Here is a 14,262-nt window from a genome sequence, read left to right as displayed (position 1 = left end):
TATTTACAAATATTGTAGACTAAAAAAATTAAAATTGAAACGAGTAGATTATTTTTAAATAATTTTGGACGCTAATACTCTTATTTTGTAGGTTTATTGTTATTTAATATATAGAAAGTCTTATATTAAATAACAATAATTTAAATATCATTTAAAAATAATAATTTATATAGGTATAATAAAAATATGATAATGTAGTTAAAAAAGACATTATTCTTTCGATAAATAAAAAATTTTAAAATTTTATTTAAACCCGGCACAGGTTATCAACTAGGATTATATCAATAGCAATAGATATACAACATCTAGTACTGGACTTGCTTGCATTGGAGTTGCTCCTGGGGTATAAAAGAACCAAAAACCAAATCCACTTCCTCAGTTTTCAATTGGAGCAAAAATTAAAAAATCTCCAATAATTCACAAACATCCATAACCATACGTAACATCAGCCCAACAAAGTCAAGTTTCTATGGTGCTCCCATATTATTATCAAACCACCAGTTACATCACCCCTTCATTTGTACAGACATGCTCAAATCATTTAACTAGTTTAATTTATTACTAATCCTATAAAACCCCACCACTACCACCTGAAAGTGGATTCCACGTGCCACGTGTCCTTTTCCTTCCCCAGCAGCCCTCTTTTGTGGTCACTGGCCCCACAATCAAAGCCTGTACTAGCATGTGCATATGTTATACATACAGTGTTTGAGTAGTTTGGTACATGTATTGTTATCTTCCGTTTTTTATGAGGCTTCTCTGTAGAAAATCTAAACAATGTCAGCAGCTTCAGAGGGGTTCTCAACAAGAAGCTTTAGTGAGCTTTCAGAGGATGAGTTTATGGTCAGAGTTGGGGTTGATCTAGTTGCAGCTGCTAAAAGGAATCTTGGGTTTTTGAGATTAGTTGATGAATCTTCTTGGCTTCATAAGAGACCCACTATTCTTGAAGCTATTAGAAGGTATAAAGATTCAATCTTTGTATGTTTTCTGTGATGCAGATTCAGTCTCTGGTGAAAATTTGAAATGTGCTTCTTTTTTTCTTTCCTTTTTTCTATTATTTATTATTAGGTATGATGAGCTTTGGATGCCCTTGATTTCTGATCTGATGGTGGGGATCAGTCCTCCAATGATTCTTCCTCCTCTTGATATTGAATGGGTCTGGTTCTGTCACACTTTGAACCCGGTATTCTACTACCTGAATTCAATTAAGTAGTATACTTAGTTTCTTTTATTGCTAATGCCTAATGCTAATGTTGGGGAAATAATTATGTTCTGTGAGTTGCTAGAATTGTTTGTATTATTGCAAGCAAATGAGATGGATCACGGTACTCGGATTGTGAATAATAAGATACCTGTAAATTGGAATTCAAGTTTGTGTTTGATAAAGTAGAAAAAGAAATGATGATAAAGGAAAAACATAACCTAATACAAATATGATAAATATATCAAAGCGTAATATAATTATGATGAATATATATAATCCAACATCCCAAAACTCACGATGTTTCTTTATATGCCAATCTAATACACTAACCTGCTTTCCAGGCTAGTTACAGGCAATACTGTGAGGCAAGATTTTCGAAGCTCATAGGGAAAGCTGCTATCTTTAATGAAGAAAATGAAGATTATGCATTGAATAGATGTAGAGAGATTTGGGTTCAAAAATATCCAAATGAGCCCTTCGAGAATGAAGAGGATTCTAATCAGGAAAAAAACATCATCTGTAATGAAGACCTCTTGGCTGAGGTGTCAAAACAAAGATGTCTTTATGCAAAGTTTCATGAACCGTACATGTCGGAACTTGTGTATCTAATTGCATCAAAACGACGGTTTAAAGGTTTCCTGCATATGATGCAGAAATTTTCAGATGGTTGCTGTCGTTTAGTACCCACTACAGATGTACTACTAATGTTAATGACACATCAGGTGGCTGCTCTTCTCTAACTATACTCTTTCCTGCTATCTATAATTCACTTGAACTGTGTATATGAATTTACTAGCTATAAACAAGGGATCCATCCATGCTAGATTTCAGTAAAAGTTTAATAGTTCTCATTGCAAAAATGATTAGTTGAAAGCATTAGCCTATACAGGTACCTTTGATAAATGAACAAAATTTCATTTTAGGCTACAAAATTGCAAGTACAAGTATTACACGTTTTTTTAAGATAGTTACCCCCTTTAAAAGTACCTCATCTTTTCTGCAACAGAGGAAATTTTTTAGAACTACTATGAATTTTAGCAGCTTGCTATTATAATTAATTTAATTGTATGAACAGCTAAGATGTTGCGATGCTTCTGCATTGTTGTGTTATTATCACTTTTTACATTGTCTTACTGTCTCATCTTGTAACAAATAATGTATATCATCCTCTCTGATTACCTTGCATGCTTTTTGTTTATAATAGAGTTATCCCACTGTATACGCAACAGATGTTAAGGAAATGGAGGGGATTATGTGGAAAATTGTTGGACCATGTGATGCTGTAAAACCGAATGAAGTTGAAATGACAAAAAAACTGTGGGAACAGACTTTTGAAGAACCTTATGAGAAAGCTGGTTGCGAGGTCATTTCAGAAGTTCATAAAATTAAGCAACCGATTTACTGGAAGGTCACTGATCTTGATGTGAACACAAAATACAAATCATTGTTACCCAGGTTCATATCTGAGGTCAGTTGTCTGTACTGCACTTAGCCTTCTTATGTATTTCTTTTGCCTGTAATTCCTGTAGCAAGATGGAAAGAAAAAAACTACATCCACTTATATTTTCCATATAATGTTGGTGTCATAATTTAGGAATTCTCAAAAATGGACCTACACATAGTATTAAGGTAATTTAAATTCTCAATGAAAATTTGAGATTTTATCTTGGTTGGAAATTAAAACCATTGTTTTAAGAAAACATTTGAAACACAACAGGGTGTATTGAAATCAAAGATTATGCTATAATGTAGTATAGGAGAAATATTATCGCAACAGAAACACATAATCCATGATATTTAAGAGCCCTGGTGTCTCTCTGAAGCCAAGGCTTAATTACAATACTTCTGATGCTCTTCACCATTACATTTCATCCCATGTATTCTCAAAAACTTTACAAAAAACAAAAAAAAACACATAATCAGCAGAAATCAAGACAGAAAATAAAACAAATACTCAAATCTTCCCTATTTATGATTTTGATACTCAGACCTTACTGCACTCCCACCAAATCTTCATGCTGGTTATATTGTGTGTAGGTTCCTCTTTTAGAAATCTTAAATCTGCTAACAAATGTGAGAAGATAAAGATCAAGCAAATAAATTATTAAAGTTCCCACACTTTAGCTATTTACAATTGTTGGTCAGGCATTCTGAGTCATTGTGCAGCACATGCTCATGAATTTATAATATGTTTCACTAAAAGGCATTCCAAAGTAGTAAAATGTAGGCTTATAAGATCTATTTGCGAAGAACAAAGTAAATACTTTTTTGAGAGGGAAGATGTAATGCTAGGCTGCCTAAAATTTGCTGAAGAACGTTGAAATTCATCTTAAGTGGAGGCCCAGCTAACACCAATCCATATCTATGGCCATGATCAAGACTCCCTATCTATGGACAAGATCAGGACTCCGTCTTAGCTGTTTTGTAGCTGGATTCGTAGCTGGTGAGAAGCTAATCCATGAAAATATGTCTGTGCCTGATTCTAGATAAAGAACTTGCTTCTTTCATGAGAATTGTTAAAATTTTCATGATACAGAATACGATTTAGCAATGAACTCCCTCTTATCAAGTAGATAAGTTATATAAGCTAATGTTGTCCTTCCTCAACTCCAAAGATAATGATAGTGCCTGATCTAAGTACTATTTATACTTTATAGGCACTTTGGAGAAGGTCATTGTAAACTGTAAATGGAAGTTTTATATAACGACTTTATATTTCTCCCTTTCTCTTCAAAGTTGCTTTCTGGGATTCGTAATAGATTTTCTTAACTTAATCATTCGGAGTTTCTGTTTCTTATTACAAACAAATGGTAAAATTAGTGTCAGTTGGTCACTAACCAGAATAATTTTACTTCACAACTCGTAATGCAGGTCTGTGTGATGGTCAAGCTCAACCCCAAGACAAATATAACAGCAGAAGGAACTTCAAATGAGTTTTTACGTTTACGGATGTTAAGGTGTCATAAGGAACTCAATATTAACCAACCCTTATCGAAGTTTACCTCTGATTCGTGGAAAAAAGCATTGCATCTCTTTTGCGAGTTTGGAACTAAAGGGTTAGTACTTGAGCTTCGTCACCCTAAGGGCCGCTGTTTCCGAGGAAGTAGTTTGGTAGATACCATCACATTTACTTGGAATGCTTTGCTTCGTGCACCCTCTCTCACTCTTGGTAGAGAAATCAGTGAAAAAGTAAGGTTGTTTGCTTCAATGACTCCACCTGTTCAAGCACCCTACTTGTTAAAATGTGTTGCGGATAGAGTAACAGATGATTCAGGGGCAATGATATCTGATGTCATCCTCAAAATGAATCAATATCGTCCTCAAGAAGGTCGGTGGTTGTCACGCACAGTTCTTGATCATGCAGGAAGAGAATGCTTTGTTATTCGAATAAGGTTCAATTACCCTTAAGATTTTTATAGTCTCTTATATTCAATTTTAGATATGTTCTTAGTTTATATGTAAATGTTCTCAATAACAGAGTGGCTGGAGGATTTTGGAGGAGGGGTGGTGAAGTCCCTACAGCTGTAAAATGGGAAGATAGGATTATGGAGATTCGAGAAGGTTCTTGGTTCTATGAAGCAGGTTCCATTGGTAGAGCTCCTGGTAAGTAAATGTTTAATTCATCCTTTTTAATGATATAGAAGCTTATATTTATTTGCTTCATTTTCTTTAAAGGGAAATTAATAGAAATAGGTCTGGATAGATCTGTCTGTATACTCGATATCAAGATATAGTATTATACTTGTGCATCACTCCTTCGCAATACGGTCTGAATCATCTGCACTACCTTATTGAATGCAAAGCATACATATTATTGAAGATTGCAAAGGTAATTTTTCTAGTTCTCTGGAAGCATAATCTAACATGTGTGGTTGTGATTAGGTCCCGTAGGATCAAAGTTTATGGTTTTAATTGATATTTCTTAAATTAAATTCCACTACTAACAGTTGCATTTTCCATCTAGAGCAGCAAAAGTGGTAGGATCTGCAATTCCAAAAGAACCTCCGGAAGGTTGGCAAGCAGCTTGGTGTTTTTCAACAGGGCATGAATTACTTGTAAAGTATGGGTCATCAACATCCATTTCAGGCTTGTGTCTTGATTTGAAAACTCCTATGCCTACTAATTCATGGGTAAGTTGTTGATAACCAGTTCCAATTCCAAAATTAACTTGTATTTTTGATTGAGAGCATATAATTGCAGCTGCGGTTACTGATAGGGCGACAACTGCAGTATCGAGAACAAACATCTAGAGATACCAATGACTCAAAAGAATACAATGAAAGAAACGCAGAACAAGAAGTTGATGGAGATGATGGTTTTGTGACACTTGTCAGGTACTCCGAGGAAAACCCTGATGGAATAGCTACTGGTCTTATAAACTGGAAGTTATTGCTGGTAGAACTGCATCCTGAAGAAGATGCAGCATTTATACTTCTTCTATGCATTTCATTGCTCAGAAGTGTTACAGAAATGAAAAAGGAGGACATTGGAGGCTTGTTAATTAGGAGGAGGTTAAAGGAAGCTAAGCTTGGCGCGAGAGACTGGGGTTCAGTTGTACTTCATCCTTCTTCATATTCTCCTACCATTTCCACACCTTATGTTCACCCTTGGCACTGGAACCCGAAGGTCCTGATGGCAATGGACAAAGTTGATATGACGGGGCCAATCGGTGTTAGATTTCCACCGGAGGAAGGTGGTAACAAGTTATACAAAGACGCAGTTATTGCATAAAAAGAATATTAACCCGAAACACACCAAGGACGATATAATTTTACCTTTTCATGACATGATACTGGCAGGGAAGAAGGCTGTAGATATATAGTTGTATTAAAACTGAGCCTTTGTAACTAACATCAATACATGAATTCCTAAGCATCTGGCTTGTGATTAGCATTGTTGTATTAAAAAAGCTGGAAATTAGTTAATTTCCGAGACAAAACAATATACAACCGTACAATGTGTGACGAAACAATTAGCTAGAGAAACAAAAAAGAATTGCATGCAGAAGCTCTTGCTATTGCCTTTGCCATTGCTAGTATGTTATGTAGAAGCTTGGTTGGTTTTAGGACCACTCCCTTTGCTTATGGGTTTTTGCGGAGGCTTACGCGCTCTGGAAACCACTTCAATGTTGTTGCTGCTGTTGCTGTTGCTGCTGCTGCTGCTGGTGGTGGTTGTTTCGAAACCGAAGAAGCTGGTGAAGCCGAAAAAATGAGAGATGACTTGATCATTAACCCAGTTATACCAATACACTCCTAGTGCTACTGATGCTGTTGATGAACTGCTCTCCATCTTTCTATACTTCTTATTCTTCTCCTTCTCTTGTGCAGTAGGAATGAAGTTTTGCTTGTTTTATTTTATGTGTTCTACTTATGTTTTTAAGTTTACTCTTTTTATAGGGAATCCCCACCAGCTTTTCCAAAAAACAATGCGTTGAATGAAACACCTGTATTCAACGATCAAAGTTAGATAATGTCAAAGCGTCAACAACCTCGTTCTTGCTACAGCGCGTGTTGATTACAGGTTGTCATCTTTTTATTAGGTGCATACCCAATTACCCATCATCCAAATCTTGTCGAAGGCCTTAAGCGCACTTGATAATTTTGTAAGGAAGTTTCTGGCTAATTAATTTTTTCTTACTCAAATTTTAATATAGAGAGAGGTTGAAATGAGAAATTATGCAAGTGATACCATTTCTATATGTTAGAAAAATATTAAGTATTCAAAAATTATTTCTAAATTTTATTTTCAAATTTTAGTTGTTGATCGGTTTCACTAATAATAATAGTAAATTTCTATATTCACAAAACCATACGTCTTTGAAACAAGATTTGATGTAACAATTTCAGAAAAAAGCAAAAGTGAATTAAGACTAGAAGTGATTAAACTTTCAAGTAAAGAAGTGGATTAGAAACGAGAATTAATAAATTAAAACTTATAAGTGATTAAGTTGTTTTGGGGAAAAAATAGAAATTATGAAACAAAAATTAACACTATCAGTTTTTTATACGTGCAAGTTAGCATTATCAACTTGTTAGAAGTGTTTCTGATTTTTTACACAAACATGTGAAGAAAAATAAGAGAACGAAAGAAGTGTCGCCGAAACAGGCACAATTAAAAAGTAGATAAACAATTGTTAATCGATTTGAATAAATGTTCGAGCAAATTGATCCTACAAAAACCAGTGTTCTAAAAATTGTCGAGTCGGCCGAGTACTCAGTACTCGTTTTTAACCCCTCGTCCGATCCGAGTTCCGAGTAATCCGGTTCAAAACCGATATATTAAAATATTGGTCAAAACTCGGTTTGACTCCGAGTACTCGAGGCCAAATCCGAGTTTGACTTATCAATTTTTTATTATTTTATTTGAAAATTATTTGAAAAGAGACTAAACGTAAATTTATGTATGTTTTGGTCTTTTTTTTGCAAAGTATTGACATTAATTAGAAAATATATGTGTTTTATCATTAAAAATTGTGAATGATTATTATGTCAAAAACTATCAAACAAGTAACTTTTATTTGAACTTTATTATTTCAAATGTGTTATTAAAATACTAATATTATTATATAATTTTATTATTAATCAGTATATAACCATATATGTGAGAAAAAATTATTAAAAAAAATTGACAAGTTATCTAATAACTCATGCCCGAGTACTTTCCCAAATTCCGAGTACTCATTGTTTTAAAATCAAACTGAATTGGAACTCGATTTTTAACAAAAACACATCAAGCAACACCCCTCAGTCCCTAGTCCCTACTTTACACGTTCCGTAGTTTAAGAATTTGTCAGTCAAAATGGAACCACGCGCATGAGTCAACGCTCCGCAATATTTACTTGTATCCTTCTGAGTATGAATATTCTCTCTATATACAACGACAAGTTGATATTCTAAGTTTTGGGGTAGAAACTAGAAAAGGTCAATTACTTAATATTGACCGGGTGTGGAAGGAGAATTATGATTTATTTAATTTAAAAGTGGTTTATTCAAGAGAAATTTTCGGTGAAGATATATATGGGTTTACCAGTTTGCTTATGATCCTTCGTGAAACAAAAAATTTTTAAAGCCTGAAAGTAATCTGCACTTCATTTTTCTTTAGTTGCTTCCTATATTTATCATGAAATATTTGTTTATCAAGATACCTTACGTATTGACTTTTTTCATATGATTCCAGCATTACATACGAGATCATTTTTATGGCTAAACTTTTCAAAGTTACATAAATTTTATAATATTCAGGTATACACAATTTTAACCATAATAATCAAGTGTTTGACCGGAATAACGTATAACACACCTAACGCTACTATATCAATTTCATCAATTAACTTACATAAGTTTAATAAGGGTCATTCTGACATCAAGTAATATATATTAAGTATATAATTAGAAAAAATAAAAAAAAAATTATATCATTAGAAGGTTCATTAAATATAGTTTAAAATGTAAAATTTTATCTTTTTAATACAATAAATAGATTTTGTTAATATCCAATCAAAGATCGGTCAATTTGACTTTTTGAAAACCGAAACAGACATTTAGGTGGTGTTTGGCTACGGCTTTTAAGCCGATTTCTGGGCTTATAAGTTGGAAGCACTTATTTCGTACTGTTTGTGTAATAAGTCAAGAAGCACTTATAAAAAGCTAGGAATGCTAGCTTTTGTTTCAGGACTTCTGCTTATTTGCCAAACACTTTAATCACTTATAAGTCTTGTCTGGCTTCTAACTTCTACTCCACTTATTTATTTTAAGTAAGAAGCACTTATTTTAAGCTCAGCCAAACGGCCCCATAAACTGGGACACAGTCGGTAAAAAACTGATTTAATAAACATGATTGGTGCGGATTATGAAGTTACGTGAGACGCATCCACGGTATTTTGAGGTTGATAGGTTTCCACAGAAGGTTTGTATGTGTCTTGAGATTCAAGATTCCAACTCACTGCAAAAGAAGGGCAAATTTGATTGATTTTATATATGAAAGGTCACAGTCACATTCAACCTGTGCCCGAGGATACCTCTTCCCAAAATTAGAGGTGGCAAAATGGTTGAAAAACCATTAAATCAATTCAAACCAAACCAAAATTGTAGATTTGGATCCATTTAAAATCATATTTAGAAAAATGGATTTGGTTTGGTTTCTAGTCTCATATTTCTCACAAAATATAGTTCTAACCACATTTGGTCTACTTTTAAGATTTTTTATGACTCTTCACACACACTATTATGTTCTTTTTCTTTTCTTTACTATTATGTTCATTTTCTTTTCTTTCTCTCTTTTTACTAGTTATCACACATGCACATCCCATGATTCGAACTCATGACTTTACTTGGACAAGCCAAGAGCTTGAACCACTACATCAACTCACACACTCACACACACTTTTGTTATATTTAGTATTCATTATATTGTCACTTGAGTGTATTAATTTTTGTTCATTATATAATACTTATTTTTACTTACTAAACTAGTTACCCATAATTCAACTAAAACCATAACCACATTTATTAATATATGGTTTGGAAATGGTTTTGGTTCATTTCTCCAAACTAAATCCATTTTATTAGAACCAAAACCAAACCAAAACCACATTTTGCCACTTCTACCCAAAATTGACCGGAACAGATGCACAGTGTGAGCATGTGCGGTTTGGACACCCGGCCCCTTATCTAGCCGGACCCGGAGATGTAGAATGTTAAAGAGTACTGACCGAACCAGTGCGTTGGCACTGCAAAAGCGAGAAGCCCGGCTGTGTTTTAGGCTTTCACCAGCTAAGTCAATGTTTGCCCATAAGACCTTCCAGCTGTTCAATATCCTGTCTGTGCATGTTTAGTATACCCTGCTGCATGTATTTTTTTTTTTGATGAAATATTTAAATGTAAATTGAAAAAAACATCCGCTAAATTTATAGGAAGCAAAAGTTGTGAAACTTTAGAAAGTTTGATTTTTTGGTGTTTTTCATTTGTTTGTGCCACACACTAAAACAGAAAACTCCGATAAATAATATTCTATATAACATATTTCTAATATCGACAAATGAATGAGAAAGGAACTCGGTTTAAAAGTAGTTAATTTATTGAACAATGCTGCCAAATAACAAGTTCTTTCAGACTTTTAAGATGCTGGAAAAGAACTTATTTCGAATCATATCATTTCTCAACATCTTCACACTCAAATTGAAGAATGGATCTCGATCTTTTCCTAAACATATCAAGTTTCAGTTACTGGAGTGATCTTGTCCTATTTTGAGTCTATCAACAATACAGAATTTTGAATATAACAATCCTCGTCCTTTTTCAGACCCCTGATAATACAATATCTAAAGACTTAAACAGCCCTCAAAACCTCACTCTATATTTTTTTTTGACGAGCCTCAACTCTAATTCTAATATAGTGTGAAGTAGTTAGTTTTCTTAAAATATTATAAGGAAAAGTGATCATATTATTTGGTTTATAGGTTATTTTGATCCAGCGGATCATCTCCATCAAATATCATAACACGCACGCGAATCTGAAGAGATGATGCTTGTATAGAAATCATGTTACGGTATGGACATCTTTCACGTGGCTTTGTTTGGCATGGGGTATATAATTAGTGACCTCACTTTGTGTTTTTTTCTGGAAATGCATCTTGGTTGGTTTAAATGTGCAGAAAATTACCCACAGAAAAGAGAAATTCAGGTAATGAATAATAATTGTACTGACCAGTAATGCAGATGGGCAGAGCGTCTTAATTCACTGTCCTTTTCACTATCCTTTCCCCCTCTTTCTCGCCTGTTCCACTGCAAATTATAGATACAACGTACAAAGACATGCTTATATATGACGTTGGTATATGATGAGTTAGGTTTAGGGTTTCCTTTTAAGGCATGTGCTCTTGTATGGAGAAACGAGTCCATTATTCACCAAGCTAAAAGGTCTCTGGTTTGCTTTTGCCCTCTGGTATTTCAAATTTACCCACAGCTTCCCATACTCAAGGGTCCGGTCTAGGATAAGACCATCTCACCTTATAATTTATAAATGATGCTGAGAGAAATTCTGTTCTCGCTTTTTAAGCTCTCATTGAGGTTTACTCTCTTTTTTTCCCGACATTATACTGTCCTTGTGCCTGGATTTTACTATTACATTTATAGAAGAATACATAAGCAGTTGGGGGCAGTTCGAGTCTTGTGATCAAATGAGCATCGATACGTAAATTTATCATATACTCTCTCCGTTTTGAAATATAGGTCGTTTGATTTTTTCCTCGTATTTTTAAGTTTTTTGACCGTATGTTTAAAATCATTATTTTTGATTTTTTTATAATAATATCAATCATATATTTTTATTGTCTAGAGAGCATAAATTTTTCAAAACAGAGAGGGATTATAATTTACACATAAATTTTATTGCCTAGAGAGCATAAATTTTACGAAAATATATAATTAGGTTAAAAAAGTCTCCTTCACCGCGGCCTGGAGTATAAAATCAATGAATCTAGGATACGAGATTGAATTCGCTCGATAAACTTCAATTTCAAAGTTGAAACACGCTGCTACAAAGAGTACATGAACACGTATTACTCAAGAAAGCATAGTAAACCTAATGTACAAAATGATTCCTTGGGATGGGCACAGCAGTAAGAGGAATCTTCATTTCACATGACAACTTCAACACCTCAGCCAGGTCAATTGGATTCTTAGCCACATCCTGGACCCACTTAAAGTTCTGCACCAACTTAGCAACCCACATGTTCACGGTCACCAGGCCCAGATTCTTGCCCGGGCAGACCCGACGACCCGCCCCAAATGGCGCGAGCCTCAGATCCCCACCTCTCACGTCCACGTCACCACCTCCGAGAAACCTCCCTGGCTTAAATTCCTGTGGGTCCTCCCAAAAGTTCGAGTCATGTGTGATGGCCCACATGTTGACCATGGCTGTTGTGTTGGCAGGGATCACCATGCCATTGCTGAGATGGACGTCTGAGGTGGACAGCCTGGCCCATGAGAGAAGCGGGCCCGGCGGGTGGAGCCGGAGAGCCTCCTTCACCACGGCCTGGAGGTAGTGTAGCTTTGCCACCTCAGCATCTGTGATGTTTTTGTTGCCCACAATGTGATGAATCTCTTGGTAAACTTTTGCCTGAACGTCCTGGTGCAAAACTAACTCCGCCATTGCCCATTCAGTCAACAAAGCTGTTGTATCAGTCCCTCTAAATATCATCTCCTGCATCAAAATCAAACTCCATGAGTTGAGTTTCCTCCCTCATCAGTCCTCCTAGCTAGACAGTATATATTGGAAGACAGGTACACTACAGACACTTTAATACTCCAGTAAGTATCCAAATTTTTATTCAGAAAATGAAAATTTTAATAATAAATTACACAACTATACATTATAAAAACATTAAAATACCTCTCCGGCAAAAACTTATATAAATGAATGGGACAGAGACAGTATCAAATATGACACCAAATATGAACGTACCCACAACACAGCGATCAGGTCATCTTCACTAAGCCTTTCGTCCCCCTCCATAGACAACAAAATATCAACAAAATCACCATTATCACATGCACCACTCGACTCATTCATCATATGTTCTTTAATAATGCCTCCAACAAATCTCCGGACGCGAGGCACAAGCGCCTCGCATCTCTTAACCGTCTGATACGGGTCGTAAACATAACTCAGCCATGGCAAATAATCAGACCAGTTAAATGCACCTAATAACTCAAACCCTTCCGCCACCATTTCCTTGAGCTCATTTGCCTCGCTGTTATCCCGCGCAAAATCAAACCGTTTCCCGAAAACACTCCCCATGATGTTATTCAACGAAGCATTCTGCAGATGTTTTCTCAGAGTCACGACGCCACGTGTCGCTTGTTCGGTTGAGATAGCATGCAGCATAGCGGCAGAGTCTGCGTGGCGTCGAGTCTCGTGTGCCGCGATTCTCCGGGGAGCGAAGAGATGAGTGGAAGCGATTCGTCTGAGGTGGCGCCAGTACGCGCCGTTGGGAGCAAAGCCGATGGCTCGACCGAACATGAGCGTCCTGGCCGATAGTTTAACCGGACGGTCCGCGAAATGAGGTGAAGTGAGAATCTCACGCGCAACCACCGGCTCAGAAGTCACCACCACTGGAGTTGAGCCGAGACTGAAAGCCATGAGCTGTTTGTTGAGACCGGCTCGAGCGGAAGCCGTGGAAGCCAGAACGCGGTGAGGCAAGCCGCGTCTGAGAGTGAACAAGCTTCCGAAAACAGGAAGGCCTATTGGGCCGGGGATGGGGACAGAGCCCATTTTGTTACGCCCATTTTTCCAGGCAACCCCGCCTGGGGAGAAAGCCCAAGTGAGAAGGGCAAGAATGAGCAAGGAGATAAAAAGAGAGAACAAAACAAAGGGATCCAGAAGGTTGTTAGAGCCCAGAAAGGCAGGGAGAGCAAAGAAGCACCAGGTGGTGTCTTTGGAAAGCATAGCGCTGGAATCCATAAATTAGAGAGTGTTTCAAGAGGGAGGGTGTGAAGACAGATGGAAGTTGAGGCCTGGTCATGGGAGTGTTTATATAGCCAAATATTCTTTCACTAATCTCTTCTGTTATCTACATGGACGTTACATATTGATTTCTATCTTTGTAATTTGTCTCAACTAATTTATTTATAAGGTTGTTTGGTTAACTTAAAAGAAGTGACTTCTGGTTATAGTAAAGAAGTAGAGTAGAAGTGAGACTTAAATAAGTTAATAAAGTGTTTGGAAAAAAACAGAAGTTGTGAGAGAGAAGCTAATATTCTCGGCTTCTTAAAACTGCTTCTACTTCTTTACACAAATAAGTTAACAAAAGCAGAAGGCAGAAGCGGATTCTTTAAAACAAACACCCCCATAATTTTCGAACGATTGAAATATGTGGATATAAGTGTATAACTCCATTTATTGTTTGATAAATATGAATAACTTATATATGAGTTTAAAGTAATCCGTAGCATCCAATAAATATAAAAAAAATTATTATAAACCTTGAAAATAATATTTCACATAAGTTTTATACTATTTTAGTATATTATTATGATAAATTAATATATATAAATATA

At 35.7% G+C, this 14,262-nt stretch overlaps 2 protein-coding genes across 4 annotated transcripts; one reads left to right on the top strand and one right to left on the bottom strand.

Annotated features, from left to right (window-relative positions):
- Positions 1 to 633: 633 nt before the first annotated feature.
- LOC108219410 (glycine-rich domain-containing protein 1) lies at positions 634 to 6,211 on the top strand. 3 transcript variants are annotated; one of them, XM_017392849.2, is made up of 8 exons: positions 634 to 959; positions 1,069 to 1,183; positions 1,546 to 1,926; positions 2,409 to 2,672; positions 4,076 to 4,596; positions 4,683 to 4,807; positions 5,174 to 5,334; positions 5,421 to 5,677. In XM_017392849.2, exons 1-8 carry the CDS (start codon positions 778 to 780, stop codon positions 5,526 to 5,528), a joined length of 1,857 nt encoding a protein of 618 aa, XP_017248338.1. In that variant the 5' UTR covers positions 634 to 777; the 3' UTR covers positions 5,529 to 5,677. The 3 variants fall into 3 exon arrangements, with proteins under 3 accessions (XP_017248338.1, XP_017248337.1, XP_017248336.1); XM_017392848.2 differs by having other exon boundaries at positions 637 to 959; positions 5,435 to 6,211; XM_017392847.2 differs by having other exon boundaries at positions 685 to 959; positions 5,405 to 6,211.
- A 5,479-nt stretch (positions 6,212 to 11,690) lies between these two features.
- Positions 11,691 to 13,777, bottom strand: LOC108216753 (cytochrome P450 78A7). Its single transcript, XM_017389593.2, has 2 exons — positions 12,668 to 13,777; positions 11,691 to 12,406 (listed from the first exon to the last, which is right to left on the bottom strand). Exons 1-2 carry the CDS (start codon positions 13,664 to 13,666, stop codon positions 11,786 to 11,788), a joined length of 1,620 nt encoding a protein of 539 aa, XP_017245082.1. The 5' UTR covers positions 13,667 to 13,777; the 3' UTR covers positions 11,691 to 11,785.
- Between the last annotated feature and the right edge of the window lie 485 nt (positions 13,778 to 14,262).

This window comes from Daucus carota, chromosome 4, assembly GCF_001625215.2.
Source record: "Daucus carota subsp. sativus chromosome 4, DH1 v3.0, whole genome shotgun sequence".
Taxonomy (NCBI): domain Eukaryota; kingdom Viridiplantae; phylum Streptophyta; class Magnoliopsida; order Apiales; family Apiaceae; genus Daucus; species Daucus carota.
This window is presented reverse-complemented; position numbering and strand designations above follow the sequence as displayed.